This window comes from Sparus aurata, chromosome 10, assembly GCF_900880675.1.
Source record: "Sparus aurata chromosome 10, fSpaAur1.1, whole genome shotgun sequence".
In the NCBI taxonomy this organism is placed as follows: Eukaryota; Metazoa; Chordata; class Actinopteri; order Spariformes; family Sparidae; genus Sparus; species Sparus aurata.
The window spans coordinates 27,213,723-27,229,606 of NC_044196.1; the positions used below are offsets into that span (position 1 = coordinate 27,213,723).

At 42.6% G+C, this 15,884-nt stretch overlaps 1 protein-coding gene across 1 annotated transcript; it reads right to left on the minus strand.

Annotated features, from left to right (window-relative positions):
* Positions 1 to 12,618: 12,618 nt before the first annotated feature.
* LOC115588966 (uncharacterized) lies at positions 12,619 to 14,706 on the minus strand. The gene is made up of 6 exons (XM_030429639.1): positions 14,616 to 14,706; positions 14,178 to 14,519; positions 13,947 to 13,985; positions 13,724 to 13,834; positions 13,586 to 13,620; positions 12,619 to 12,823 (listed from the first exon to the last, which is right to left on the minus strand). The coding sequence occupies exons 1-6, from the start codon at positions 14,659 to 14,661 to the stop codon at positions 12,719 to 12,721; spliced, it is 678 nt and encodes a 225-aa protein (XP_030285499.1). The 5' UTR covers positions 14,662 to 14,706; the 3' UTR covers positions 12,619 to 12,718.
* Between the last annotated feature and the right edge of the window lie 1,178 nt (positions 14,707 to 15,884).

The window sequence follows — 15,884 nt, forward strand, 5'->3', positions numbered from 1 at the left end:
TGTTCTATTTTATTTAGTATATTCTGCATGGCTTACTTCTGTGACAATCAAAACAACCAATCGATACACACTCTTATCCTCTGACGTCTTAATCGGTCTAGAAGCAGAAACCTTGGAATGGTGTCAGGTTTGGTCTTCAATCATCCCTTAATGCAAGCATGCAAGTAGGATGTAGGCTATACATGCACTCTAGGCAAAGATCCAGGATGGGTCTTATGTTTCTGTCATGATTTCAAGTGTTCGGGTTGATTTTCTGTACTGGGTATGTTTTTCCTTTTGCCTGTGTGTTTCAGAGGTGCTGTGGAGGCTGGGCATGTTTTTCCTGGAGGGCTGGAGTTTTCTGTCTCACACACCTGCAGCGAATCTCATCAACTCCAGCTTAAATATTCTGTACTACTCTGCATTTGTTGCCAGAGTGGCAAAGTGGAAACAGATTTCCACAAAGAAATGCCAATTAATTAAACATATATGATGTAAAATAAGTGACTGCACAAGTATTCATCTCCTTCAAAGTCACTAATCTAGTTCAACAGCGCAAACAATTAGTGAAATGGTGGTCACCTGAGTTCAGTGAATGTGTCTCAAGTGATTGTAGGAGAAAGACCCCTGTGTCTGAAAGTCCAGTCACTGGTCAATCAGTATTCCTGGCTACAGTTAGAACATGATGACAAAAGAACACTTCAAGCAACTGAAGAGAAGGCACTGTATCATGTTTTGTCCACTAAAAAGGCATCTTAGAGGGAACTCTATCACGATTTGTCCACTGGAAGGGCACCCTAGATACCCACTTAAACACGTTTTATCCATTGGATGAGCACCAGATATGTTGCTTTATCAGGTTTTATCCAATGGATGGGCACCCTAGAGAGCACGTCACCCCTGTGTACAACAGTAATTGATAGGCATGCATTATGCATTTCTGTTCTCATGAGTTTTTTCATTGAAGTAATAATGTTTTCTGGACTGGCCATAGGGAACCCCAGGGGCCTGGCAAACTGATTGGCCTGCAGTGGTAAAAAAGCAGAAAAGAGCACAGAGCAGTGACTTAACTTAGAACTGTTGGCCCTCACAGCTGAAATAAACTGTTGGTCAATACTTGGCAGCAAGAGGAAGAATCCTTTTTGGCATTGTGCTTTCATTCAGGCTTTCTCAGTAATGTTATCATGGCCGCTCAGTTTGACAAGTTCTTGCTGTATCAGCTTCTTCAAGACTCAGCTACTTCTGTTTTTCTGTACTGAAAATCACCATGAAGAAAGAAGGAAGCCTAAACATGTTGTCTACAAATTAATGAGATGCTATTATTGACAGTGTCAGTTGTGTTTTAAAATGACTCCTGGTAAGCCTTTAAAATTAAATCCCCTTTGAAACATACAAAGCACAGTATTTAAAACCTGTTAAAGTATCAGTTATTAGACTTCTACTGAACAACATAGCAATCATCAACATCTATCAGAAATAGCTTCAGTTTTCATGCTAAAGTGACAGTGTGAAAGTTGTGCAGCTGTTATCGCATGTGGTTTTAATGCAGAGAGCTTAAGGCCAATCAAACTGTTTTGGACCACAGTGGAAAATAACCTACCTCCCAGTAGCCTCCCCTATATGGACATACAACAATCATCAGTGTCTTTACAGTTCCCTCCTCTGTCAAACATCAAGTGGGTGTTTCTTTAATTCAGATAAGCATCAAGGACAAATTTCATGATAAAGATAGATCCTGAGAGCAAGAGAGGAAGAAGCATGTGAGAATCAAAGACCCAGGACTATCACAAAATATTAAATTCACCTTAATGTTGAATCTTTTTCACAAATAAAATCTGAATCAAAGGGTTCTTAATCCCACTTCTGTAATCTTACTTGTGTTACACTTGATATTTGATGTAGATAAAAATACTGTTGCTGTTATGTGAGTGATTATTTCCCCTAACAGCTGGAGTACTTTACCATACATTAGCTGTAAATAAGTGGGCAGTGGCGAGGGTGTGTGTTTCTGTGTGTTTTCATCTAGGCCCTTTCCCGAACTCAGCACTTGCAGAGGACTCTGGTTCTCTCTCTTCTTTCCCTCCTCTCGTCTCTGTATTGTTAGGTTAGTTTCTCTTCCAGCTCCGTTCAGCAGACAACATGGAGGATAGCTGCTACAGTCAGGTTGATAAACAGTAGCAAAGGATAAATCCATACTTCATTCCGGAAAGTTAAAAAGTAATCTCTGAGCTCCTTCTGTCAGTAAACAGCTCTGGATCAGAGCAGAATCTGATGTTTAAAGGTTGATGTTGCTTTGAAAGTAAGGTACCTAAATAAGTGTGTGTAAAGCAGAGATTGATATAAAGTTCATAAGTAGTGGCGTCACTCTTGGTTGTCTTTGAGAACAGCAGGTTGTGTAATGTTTGTGGCTGAAGTCTTCCTGTGGGACATTATTTTTCACTCAGACAGACAATGATCGTCACCACAGTGAATCGGCTTATTTCATCGCTATTTATATCCATTCAGTACAAATACACAGACTTACATTCTTTATTCAGCACAATATAGGTCATTTTAAGTGTTTACTTTTATACTTTGCTGCAAAGCTTTGACCTGAGAGGCCTCCTGACTTACTGACACCACACTGTGCTGTCTCTTCCTGTGAAGTCATGTGTCTCTCTATCACTCCTCCCTCCATTTGGCTCTCTATATGAGTAGGTGTGACAGTCATCAGTGTCCTTTGTGTGACATAGACTTTGGCCAATAAAGTGAAGAAGCAAAGGATGCAGATTAATAGGTCTCCACTTGTGCATGGTCAAGGCAGTCCACTCGAGCATGCGCCTGAACAGGTGAAGATAGCATCTTGCACGGATGGTGGTTTTAGAGGTGATGATTGTTGTGCACCGTCAGAAGTTAAACTCTTTTCTCCTGCTTTACCCCTCCCTCTATGAGAACACCCACACATTGCATATGCTGCTGGGATGTTAGGATGTGTGCTACAGCATGGGAAGTCTGTCAGCAACACACCCATCAAATGTGGCATCAAAACAAACTATGTTAACAGTTGTATGTTTGTTGTCTGTGTATTGAGGCCACAATGTGAAAGAAACGCCTCCAGAGAAAATAGAACTGACATCTTCCTGTGGTTGAGACTGCTCTTTCAGCTGATACTGTACATAGATTAGATTAGATGTAGTTTATTGTCCACTAGGGAAATTCATTTTGCTCAGGTCAGTCAAGACAGTAATATGCAAAAACAAAACAGTACAAGACAACAATATACAAAAACAATCACAGTAAAAAAAAAGAAAGAACTCTAGTCTCTGGGAACGTGCATGTGAGGGGGTGTCAACACAACACACACACACACACACAACAGGGCCAGTTCTTCCAAGTGGAGCGGGGGGCGGGGGATTATGGGGGGTTCTGTTTGTTAAGAAGCCTGATAGCAGAGGGGATAAAGCTGGTCCTGCCCCTGTTTGTTTTAAATACAGGGGCAGCATATCTCCTACCAGAGGGCAGGATCTGAAAGCAGGTGCTGAGGTTATGAGTTGAGTCCCTCGCGATATTACTTGCTTTCTTCACCGTCCTCTGGTCATAGAGCCACTGGAGGTTTGAGCACTGCTCCCCACAAAGTTTGGACCCCAGGGTGACCACCCTCCGTAGTTTGGCCTTGTTGGTCTCTGAGAGGCCCTCATACCAGGCCAAAAGGGAAAATGTGATGAGGCTCTCTATGTGGCAGATGTAGAAGCTGCGGAGGATGGGAGGGGCTACGTCCAGATGACTCAGCCTCCTCAGGAGGTAGATCCGCTGCTGGCACTTTTTGAAGATGGTTTGTGTGTTGTCATTGAAGGTCAGCCTGCTGTCGATGATGGTCCCAAGGTACTTGTAGCTGCTAACCCTCTCCACAGCCTCTCCGTTGAGTGTCAGCTGTGGAGCAGGGTCAACCTTCCTCCGGAAATCTATGAGGAGCTCCTTTGTCTTCCTCACATTTATCTGGAGAAAGTGCTCATCGCACCACTGTTGCAGATTCATCACTTCTTCCTCAAAATGGGTGTGGCTGTTGGAAGTGTCGACCAATGCAGTGTCGTCTGCAAACTTCACAGCCATGCTCACACTGTCCGAGCCCCACAGGTCGTTGGTGTATAGGGAGAACAGGATTGGGGAAATCACTGTCCCCTGGGGGGCGCCAGTAGATGTGAGCATGACAGGAGAGGTAGAGTTATCCACCCTGACAAACTGCTCCCTTTTGAGGAGGAAGTCCAATATCCAGAGGATCATGTAGGGATCCACCTGGAGCTCTTGCAGTTTGGCACAGAGGATGTGGGGCTGCATGCAGTTAAAGGCTGAGGAGAAATCCACAAACAGGATCCTGGTGTATGCGCACAGCTTTTCTAAGTGACTGTAGGTGGTATGTAATACAGTCATCAGTGCATCCTCCACTGAGCGGTTTTGCCTGTAGGCAAACTGCAGTGGATTGAGGGTGGGGCTTACTTGTAAGAGGAGGCGAGGTAGCATTAGTCTCTCCATGCATTTTACCAAGACCGATGTGAGGGCCACAGGTCGGTAGTCATTCAGCTCTACAGGATGGATGGTCTTGGGGATAGGTCTTATCTCCACAGTGTGGGGATGGTATTTTCCCGGAGAGAGCGGTTGAAGAGATGACAGAGGACGCTGGCTAGCTCATCTGAACATTCCTTTATCACCCTCCCTTTAATGAGATCTGGTCCCGGGGCCTTAGATGGATTGAGCCTCCTCAGGCCCTGCCTCACCTCCTCCTCAGTGAGGACGATTGGCTGACCCCGCCCCTCCTTGATCTCGTGCTGGAGTTCATACCTCAGCCCCTCTGTTACTGCACTGAAGTCCTGAGTGTCAAACCGACAATAAAATGAGTTCAGATTGGTGACAAATGCTGCCTCCTCTTCTTTCCTCCTGTCTGTGGTTCTCTTGGCTGGGGCTTTACCTGTGAGTACAGAGAGGCCTTGCCAGGCCTGCCTCAGATTGCCAGTTTGGAACATGGCCTCAACCCTTTCCTTGTAGCGTCCTTTGGCTTGGGTTATCTCCCTCTTTAATGCTGTTTGGGCAGCTCTCCCTTCCACTCTGTGCCCAGTAGCAAAGGCTTGGCGCTTAGCCTGTATTGCTCTTTTTAGTTGAGGTGTGAGCCATGGCTTATTGTTTGGATAGCACTTAACAGTCTTAGTGGGTATTAGCATACTCTCACAATATTGGATGTATGAAGTCACTGCAGTGACAGACTGTTCGAGGGAATGGTCCTGGATGAAAATCTGCCAGTCTGTGCAGGCGAAACAGCCCTGCAGGCTCTGGGTTGCCTCCCTGGACCACACTTGAACTGTTCTCTGCTTCACCCTCTCTTGCTTCAGTTTTTGTCTGTATGTGGGCAGCAGCTGAACAGCAAAGTGGTCTGAGGTGCCTACTGGTGGTTTCTGCAGGGATTTGTAGGCCTCCTTAATATTGCCATAACACAGGTCCAGCTGCTTCTCTCCTCTTGTGTTACATGAAACATACTGCTCAAATGTGGGCAGCACAGAGTCCAGTTTGCAGGTGTTAAAATCCCCCAGGATGATCTTGGGTGCACCAGGGGAGGCAGTTTGTAGCTTTTCAATACATTGGTAAATTGTCTGAGAAGCCCTAGTTGAATTAGCTGATGGTGGAATATAAATAGCTGTCACAATCACCTGCCCAAATTCCCTGGGTAGGTAGAATGGGCGCAGGGAAATAGACAACAGTTCCAACTCATCCGTGCAAATTTTATCTTTAACATGCACAGAGGAGCACCAGCGTTCATTAATGTAGAAACAGACTCCCCCTCCCGTTTTTTTACCTGTCATGTTCAAGTCTCTGTCCGCACGCATCGGTCCAAGAAATCCATTTAGCTGAAGAATGTCATTCTGTAAATCCTCAGATAGCCATGTTTCCGTAAAACACAAGATACACGCATCCCTGTATTCTTTCAGGAATCGGATGTTGGTGTTTAGTTCATCAATCCTGTTCTGCAATGATCTAACATTCGCGAGGAGAATAGTTGGGAGCGGTAGTTTCGTTTTGCGCCTCTTTAGGTTTCCTCCATATTCCCCCTCGCTTGCCTCTCATCCTCCTCTGCCGACGGAGCTGGTCTCTCCACTGGAACTTGTGTCCGAGCTGCTCTCTGATCTCCGGTGGTAGATACTGTACATACACAACTGTGTTCTGGCCTACACATAGTATTGACTTTACAGAGGACATTTTCTGTTTTTATTCTTATTGAGGGCAAAGTTAAGGAGAAGAAATACATCGTTCTGTATGTCCACACTTGTGTGTCATGTCTTATTTACTGGCTAGCTAACTGTTGGTGATATTGGGAGTGTGTGTGTAGCTCAGATAATCACTGTGACAGTAGTGCTTTATGTGTTTCCACCACGGGTACAGTGTGCATTCTTGCTGCATGTCAAATGAAAATGTCTGATCTGTATTCTTGTTGAGTAAGGAGGTGAAGTGTGACTGGGCCTGTGCTCATCTGAAAAATGATCAGATTGGTCAAAAGCAGCTTTTATGGCCATAATGATGATAACTAGGGATGTCCCGATCAGGTCTTTTTTTTTACCCGGATCCTGATCCAAGTCCTTTATTATTTAGTATCTGCCAACAGTCCCGATCCGATACTTAGCCTTAACTGATATTTTTCTAGATAGTACAGCTGCATTAAGAAAAAAAGTACCTGCATACAAGCCTATCCTTAATAGTTCTTTTTATTTTGTTGAAGTATATACTTTCATATGGGTCTTTCTTATTCTGCATATGCTATTACAACATTGGCCTCCACCTTCCTTGCGTTAGCAGGTGAGTGTGTGACGCTGCACTGTGACCGCAGACCCTCGAGTACAGCCAGCTGAAGTGTGTGTGAGACACAGCTCACGCTTGGTACCTCCATATCATCCTTTGCTTTTTTCATATCCTTTACGTTGTCACATAAAATGACGTGGACACGTTGCTTGTCTATTTCAAGCGTTCAGCATCTCCTCGATTGCCTGTTTTACATGGTCTGCTGTAGGGCTGCACGATTCTGGAAAAAATGTGAATCACGATTTTTTTGCTTAGAATTGAGATCATGATTCTCTGGCACGATTTTTTCACAAAATGTTTATTGCACTGATGAGTAAAAAAACATTTGTCTCCAAGATGAGAGGGAATCCTTTAATCCCTCATGTTGTACAGTGTTTATTGGGGCTGTATCTTTGGCTAGGTGATATGTGATAGCTGCTTTGATCGACTTTCTAAAACGGAGGCGTAAAATTCATCGAGTAAACATGTGACGTGACATGAAGCCCGAAGTTGGGCTGGGAACAGTTGACAACAAATTTGTCTTCAAAATAAGAGCTTTACATTGCACCCCATTGTAGTTTAGAACTGGGTTCTTAGCGGGGGGCTTTTACTTTGAAAGTAGCGACCGTTTCTAGCTTGTGCTACAACAACAAGCTAACACAATGAAACAGCTAGAGATCCAGGAGAAGCTAGCATCTCCCGGATCTCAGCGGCTGTCCAGTTACTCATCTAGCAGGCGAGGTGGAAATAAGTGCACCCTCGCGGCAAATCGGCGGACCTAAACAGACTCTCAATTTGCCGCCCTCTGTCTAAAACCGTGGACCTAGCTGCCCAAAAGACGGGCAGATTGGCGGCTTGCTGCCCCGTCTAAAAACGGCCTCTCACTCCTTCCAAACACTCAACTGCAGGCGGGCGTCCTCTGCTGAATTCCGTGTTGTAAAGATGCTTTACCACAGGTTGAGGGAGGAGGCAGCGGCAGTGCTGCGTTTGGGGGCGGTTTTGGGGGAGGAAAATAGGAGCATTTGTTTGTGATTCAGCTCGAGATATAAAATGCTTCAGAATCGCTGTGTGTAGAAATAAGATCACGTGTATGTGTGAATTGAGATCGCGATTTTTTAACGATTTTTTGTGCAGCCCTAGTCTGCTGTATGAGACCCACGAAACTAGTGTGCATACCGGCACGTTGTAACTCGAAAGTGGAGTAAATGTAATGCAGAGATGGTAGGGCATACCGGGGATTCAAAAACTCCAGGTGATGAAGAAAACCCTGATCTTCTACCACGGAGATGAGCTGGTTATCCAGAGCGATTAATTTGATGACCCTCTCTGTCATATTTGTGGACATATCGCTGAGGATATTTCTCTTAACTTTTGAAAGTATTCGGTATCCTTGCCTGTACTCTCGAGTGAACACGTTGTATTCTTTGAGTGTTTGTTTTGTATATGCTGTATCAACTGAGTAGTATTAAATGCAGCTCCACGAAACGGCCGTATTGCAGATGTTACATGTCGCCTTTGGACTGCTTTCACTTTCTAATTTAAGTTATTTCCTCACTGCAGACATTTTACCCACAGACTGGCCAGAGTAACGCTATTGCGTGTGTCTGCATTCTGCCACAAAGTGTGCTCTGACGTAAAAAAATAAATAAAATTGTGCTCGGGTCCACGTTCAAAATTGGCGATTAAAATCAGCGGGAAAATGCCCAGATCGGCCCCGATCCCGATCCTACAAATCGGATCGGGACATCCCTAATGATGACTGTAGCAAGGGAGGAAGTCAGGTGACGTGGTATTAAGAGCATTCTGTGTACTGCATACAGTAGGGTGGAGAACGCGGTGGATGGATGGGTAAAGATAACACAGGACTATATGACCTAAAACAAGATAATTCTGACCTAAAACTCAGTGAAGATGTGTTGTCCATTAGACATGCTTGTTGGATGGTCCCCCCGAAGACTCTCTGACATTAGATGAAGGGATCTGTGTCCAGCTTTTCTCTCTCTTTCTTAGAAACTGCAGATCTGACATTCACACCCAGTTTACACCTTGATGGTTCCGCTTTTTTCAGGTGAGAAAGGAGTTTAAGTTTGAACTTCTGTCTTTTTTCTTTGTTCATACATCTATTTCTGTCAATTTTGTGAACAACTGCTGCAACACTGTGCATGCCTTGTAGGAGAGACTGCCTAAAAAATGCACTCATGTTGAACCAACATGGCAATTCCCCTCATGTTAACAGCCGGCAACCGTGGAGCTGTTGGAAAGCACTTCAGATGGATCTTTGCTGAATCACAGATATTAATGTAACAAGTAGTGTAAGTTTAAATGCATAATCATTAAAACAATTTTTTTTATATATGCAGGTGAGTTTACCGAGTACATATCAGTGAATATGTTAGTAGCTGTGATTCAGAGTGGATGGTTTCATATCAGGCTGTAAACGTGTCACTCTGACTAGTCAACTTTTCATTGGTTTGATAGATGGGTGTCACTTTGCCAGAAGTGTGAAGATACAGATGTGATCCCTGATTCAGGCTGTCACTACAGTGCATGGTGCAAAAGAAGACATGTGGGTGACATAAATTTTCACAACCACAATGACCAAACCTTTCAAAATAGATTTTATTTTTCAGTTCAAGGATTTCACAGTTGAAATGTCTCCACATTGATGTTCTTCAAAAACAGTTACTGCTTTATTTCAGACATCATTCCCACGACGCATTGATTTAACAGATCTCCTGGTTTTCCCCTCGGACCACACGGCGCTGCCTCTTGCTGTGAAATAAGTGAGGTGAACCTCACTGACTCCTCCGTTGCTGTTGACCTCTGTCTACCAATGGTTGATCTAGACAGTTACAAGGTCAGACAAAACCAGGAAGACATGATAGTAAAACCACTTGAAAAGTCAGCTATTTAGTCATTTGGTTATTTAAATTTTTTGCAATAATACAATGTTAACTCCTCCCACCCAACAAAGAACACAACAGCAGTTTTAACATGATAAAAGCATCAGTTGAACACTGAGCCCCTCTGAGTCTGTCTGCTGGCAGTATAAATGACTCGAGTCTCCACTTCTCTCTCTGATGCAGGCCTCCTGCTTCTTACTGGTGTTGGGTAAAAACTCAGGACTGCATCCTCCAGCTGATCAGAGAGCAGATTCTGTAGACAGTGCACAGTTACACTTATCTCACAGAATACTAAGAGGCTCTGTGTTATGCTGGAAGCTGTTTGTTAATGGTGCAAACACCAATTTCTAAACTAACATCAGCTACTGTTTCTCTCTGTTAACTTGGGGTAGAGGGGAACTGAGACGAGGCACTTGTGAACGTGAATAAAGACACATCGTTTTGAAGTCCTTCACACATAAATCCACAGTCCAGAAGCATTAAACAACTTAAACAAAGCACCCACAAAGCCTGTGGGTGATATAGGCAACCAAGAAAGACGGAGAAGGTCCTATTTTTAAATCATGCAACAATCTGCTGACATATAGCCAATAAAACGTGACTAATACATATAAATTGCTCCAAATTATTACTCAGAGACCCTTTAAAGGAGTCATCACCTGGTTTTTTACATATCCAGTCCCTCTTGGATCGCTTTGGATCAATTCTCAAAACTTATTAGAATTTTTATTTTTTTTTAAATCAAACATAGAGCTTGTTCTGACACTTTTTCATACCGCGACTTTCTCACGCGAGATTATGCGCGAGGTTTTGACCGGTCCGGATGTGCATTGTATTAATATGTAATGAGGTGCGCGTTGATTGGCCGCAGGAAGGACAGAGCCGGAATGGGGGGCGAGCCTGCATGCACACAGACTCCAAAACATAAACAGCCCCCTGTCATGGCGCACACACTAAATGACGAACCTTACAAAATTCAGGCATTTATGTACGAGCTGGAGTCAGAAACCGAACGGGAGAGTGAAGAGGCAGAGACGGTGGAAGAGACACGTTTACAGCAGGATGTCTCTGAATGGTAAATTCTTTTTTTTTCCGTCTTACTTTTCACACTCGTGTTTTACATGTAAGACCTGAGTTTTAATGCTGGCGGTGACGATGTATGGCGTGAAAATGACAGAGAAATAAGCAGATTCGGCGTGCTCACTCTGGCTGAGGACGGCTGTGAGCCGATGCATATGCAAGTAGCCTCCTGTGGTAACGTCACCACAGGAGCAGAGTCAAAATCTCGTGCTTTAGGAACGCGCACTACTGTGCGCTATTCCTGTTCGGAAAAAGAGCCAAAGCGAAAAAAATAAGCCACTTTCAAACTCCAGCTTTTCAGGCAAATTTCAACAGAGGTCCAACACCAATATGCATGATTTAATGAGAGAAATTGCGATTTCCGGGTGATGACTCCTTTAAAGGACTGTTAAAAATACATTTACTGAGTGGGACATTTCATATGACAAAATGAAACTTGTTAGTGTTCTTGAGTGGGACTCGAACATAATTTCTGAACATATCAAACCATATATAGACCACGTAGATGCAAATATATACAGTAGCCTACATATATACAAATACACTCATTTGTCAGGTTTAGGCACACTCCTCCCAGTATCCTGACTCTCACATACACCAATATCCACAAATCTGAGTCTCTTGTTACTTTGTGCTCTGCTTTCCATCCTGAATATGAACCTGTCTCCCTTTCCCATTCCTGTTAACCCCACAGATTCCCTGTCAGCTCTGTCTGGACTAGCTATCTGTGCCTGTAAGCTTATATATCAACTTTTAAAACCAGTAAAACCACTGACTTGACCTGCTGACCATGTCTGCAAGGTTGTCTGCCTTCGTGTCCTTTCAATTGCTGCTTTGTAGAAACTCCTTGACTTGTAAACAAATGTGTCCAGACAAAGCCTGATGGTCCAAGATGGGCAGAGAGTACCACAGAAGGGGAGTGGCTGTTCTATTTCATGTAATATATTCTGCATGGCTTACTTCTATGACAATCAAAACAACAAACTGATACACACTCTTATCCTCTGATTTCTTAATCAGCCTGGAAGCAGAAACACCTAGAATTGTGTCAGGAAAATAAGTGCTGATTGAAATATTTAGGCTCAAGGAGCACACACTTCTATACACAGAAGTACACACTCAAAAGAGAAACAAAGATTCACACAGCTTGGGCACATAACTTGATTGTATCTGATAGCTGAGAGGTGCCATAAAATAGCATGAATAGAATGTTTGACTGAATACCAGCTAGGAACTTAAGCTGAGCTGTTAATTCCTGGCAGTATTTTGCACTCAGACTGGATGATATCATGTTTTACCAGTGGGAATGTGTGCAGTAATTCTGGTAGGATGAAATATTGAAAGAATCTTGGGGTAGCTCGGTCTGGGGGTGTATTTCAAGCCAAACCGACACTAGTGAATGAGAATATCGTCGTAATGTTAAACATATACTACAGGCAGCAGTTTGTCTCTATGATCCTCTCACTTTTCTGTGACTACATGTTTGTCCTAGTTACTTTGATAATAAAAGTGGCACTGCTTTGTAGAACATGTAGACTACAATATAGTACAGTATCGAGTATATTTACTTTATCATGTAGAGAATATTGTAAATCAAAGAGGAAACTTACAGGTCTTTCATCTAACAGGCCTCACGATTTTCACCTCAGTTGTGCTCAGACCACACTGTGCTGTCTCTTCCTGTCAAACAAGTGATGTGTGCCTCACTCACTGCTCCACTGTTGCAGACCTTCATCTATCTCTCACTATAAGACAACCTGGGCAGTCATCATCGTCCTTACTACCTCCTCCATCGAAACATACCAGTGGTAGGAAGACACTTACAAATGGATGAACACATGATCTTTATTGCAAGAAAAACAGTTTGGCGAAAATGGTAACTGCTCTCACCAACATGGCATACAAAAGCTCATAGCATTTTCATACAATGAAGCGTCAGTTCCAGTTGCCTTCTGAGTCTATCTGGTTGAAGCATAGATCACATTTGGCTCCTGCTCTCTTCTTTTTGCTTTCAGTCGAATTGTCACTGCTGCGTAGTTCACGTCATCATCACGGCCCATATTCTATGAAAAGAGTATTTACAGTCTTAATATGGTGACTTACAGGACCTTAATTCCCTCATATATAACCCCTTCTAAATTTACTTTAGTTACAAATGGCACAATGTTGTTAGTAAGACTACATTAAATTCATACTTTAAAGAGAACCTGTGTTGTGCTGGAAGCTGAGTGTTAATGTTGCAAACAGCACCTCTAAACTAACGCCAGGTACTGTTGGTCTCTGTTAACGGAGCAGAAAGGGGAACTGAGACGAGGCACTTGAGAACGTGCAGAAAGACTTATCCTTTGGACTGGCAAAAAATCAACCAAAACCGTTCACACATAAATCCAGAGTCCAATAGCATTAAACAGTTTAAACAAATAATCCACAGGCTTGTATGGGCAACCAAGACAGACGTGGAAGGTATAATTTTCACATCATGCTACAATCTGCTCACATAAGGCCAATAAAAAGTGACTAATACATGTAAATTGCTTCAAATTGTTGCTCAGAGCTCCTTGAAAAGATTTTGACAAATACAATTACACAGCGAGACATTATATACCAAAAATAAAGTTATTGGTGCTCTCTAGTGGACCTAAAACATGATTTGCCCATGTCTGGACTAATCAGCCCATATATATACCTCATAAATGCAAATATATACAGTACCTATATACAAATACATAAGCCAGTGTGGTCCGATACAATACAGTTCTGGCTGTTTTTCGGTTCAGCTCTATCAAAAAATATACAGTAAACAAAAGTATTAAAATTTGATTCACCTCTCTTTGCTCTGGATTCTGGTCTTCCTTATCAGCTATGTGACACAAAGAAGATATAAGGTCAGTTTTCCAGCAAATTGACAAAAGTTAAAAGCATTTCCACTGGAAACAAGATGGAGACAGTAACTGAAAAAGTACCTGTCTGAAGTTTCCTGATTTTCACAGCCAGACCAACAATGACCAGTACAAGGACAACAGTCAGTGCACCCAGGATCACACTTGTCAGCATTGCTATTCCGTCAGACTCTCCTACAAGAAAGTTAATATTGGCTCAGCATTACTAATTGAATCTAGCCGAACTGTTCTAGCTAGAACTAACTGACAACGTTGACAATGAAAGAAATCTTTAGGAGAATCTTACTTTCACCCTCCATGTCATCATCATGTGGCTCATCGCTGCCTTTTGATAAAATAAAGATAACATTTGTCTTGATTTAGTTTTGACAGATTTACATCAGAATGATTTAAAAAAAGACTTTTTTTGCATACAGGATGTTTTTTGTCAGACAATAAATACAATTATTGTACAATAAAAGCAGAAAAGAGCAAACTGAACAGAGATAACTAAAAGAGAAAAATACAGTAATCTTACCATTAACTTTTAAATGTATGGGAGTCAAAATTGGAGTGCCGCTTATGAAGAATCCACAGTAATACAGTCCAGAGTCAGATGAATCCACTTTTTTGATGTTGAGAAAGACAGTGGAGATGTTGGATTCCATTTCAAATTTCCCTTTTTCATATCCATCACAGACTATTACTTCGTCTCCATATGTAAACATAACAACAACGCAGCTGATCTTGGTTATGTTGACCATTCTGGACCAGAATGTTTGAGAATCATGTTTTGAAATGTTGTTACACTGCAGAGTGACTTCTTCACCAGGCTGAGCCGCCACAGTTTGATACTGAGAGACTGAGGCAGAGATCCAGCCTGAAACAAAAGCAGATAACAAAAAAAAGGAACATGAACATTTTCCTTTGGATAAATGTTTAAATAAGTGAACAGTTATTAATTCTCAATACTCACTAATGATGCAGAGACTCAAAGCTGCTATCAAAGTGAAGTTCTTCATGGTGCGTGTTGCTGTTACTCTGCAATGTCCGCAACTGAACTGTGCTCCAGTCAGAATGCTTTTATTGCAAAGAGGTGGGGTGTGTCTTAAGTTCCTTATCCTGTTCATCAAACTGACCACAAACCTGCTGTCAGGAAGAAAAGTGTTCACGCAGAATGTTAAGTTACTCTTCTGATGGTGTTATTTTTACAATATGATGTAAGATTATATAAGAATGTCAAATCTAATCCCATCATCCAATAGTAAAAATATAAACAATTTTTGTTTGACCAAAGCATAAAAATGATCTCGATCATCAGATGGTTCGGAGGTTGTCCTTATGTTTCCTTACGTTTCAGACAGTTGTGTAGAAGCAATTTTCCCCCTTGTGTTCATGACTGTGTCATCACCTGTAAACCAAATGGAGCGTTCTGTACAGGAAAACCTTTTCTGTCTTATTAGGTGGAACATGCTGGAGGTGGTATTGAAGGTGTCTTTGCTAGGCTGAGTTACGATTAAGTGATTTTAATTTCAAAATAAATATATTTTTAAAAATTAGTGGTTATACAGTGTTTAATAGTAGTAGCTGATACTGACTGTTTTCACTAACACAGTATGGCATGCTTTATTGTAAAGGTCCTTGTTTCCAACACTTTTATACAAGCCATATTGACAGCAGAGGAGTGGTTCACTTCCCTTGCAGCTTCAGAATGTGACAGCTCCTTCAACCATAGATGGAAATGATGCTGGAATGTGCAACATTTTTCCAGGGTGAGGCCGACACATCTAAAAACACAGCCATTAACCTTGTAGACTCTGCTGGTGGAGGACCGGCACCGGTCTGCATCCTTATTTGATCAGAATCAGAATCAGAATCAGAAATCCTTTAATGTCCCGCAGACGGGGAAATTTGTTTGATTCCAGCTACCTTATTTTTGTGATGCGTTGCTGCTGTTACCATCCTCCACCTGTACCCCAGGTCCCCTCAGGTTTTCCTACCAACAGCCAGTAGACATTCCAGACTCGTCTGCACCTTCCAATTTCTGCTCCCAGTCTGTATCCTCTGTATCATCAGCCACAGGTCTGTCTCCCATTTAGCTAGCCTCTGTATCATCGCCTCTCGCCTTCCTTCCATTTGGCTAACCACTGGCCCACTACCCACTGGCCTGCACCTCAGTTACCTAGCACGCTGCCTATCTCCCCATCTGCAGGCTCCTTGTGGGTCTTCTGTTGTTTGGTTTTCT

Excerpts from the sequence above, each read along its gene's own strand:
- LOC115588966 (XM_030429639.1), bottom strand. The coding sequence starts at position 14,661 with ATGAAGAACTTCACTTTGATAGCAGCTTTGAGTCTCTGCATCATTA. Across the intron at positions 13,835-13,946 it reads TGATGACATGGAGGGTGAAA|GAGAGTCTGACGGAATAGCA; the intron begins GTAAGATTCTCC and ends ACTTTCTTGTAG. Across the intron at positions 13,621-13,723 it reads AATCAGGAAACTTCAGACAG|CTGATAAGGAAGACCAGAAT; the intron begins GTACTTTTTCAG and ends TGTGTCACATAG.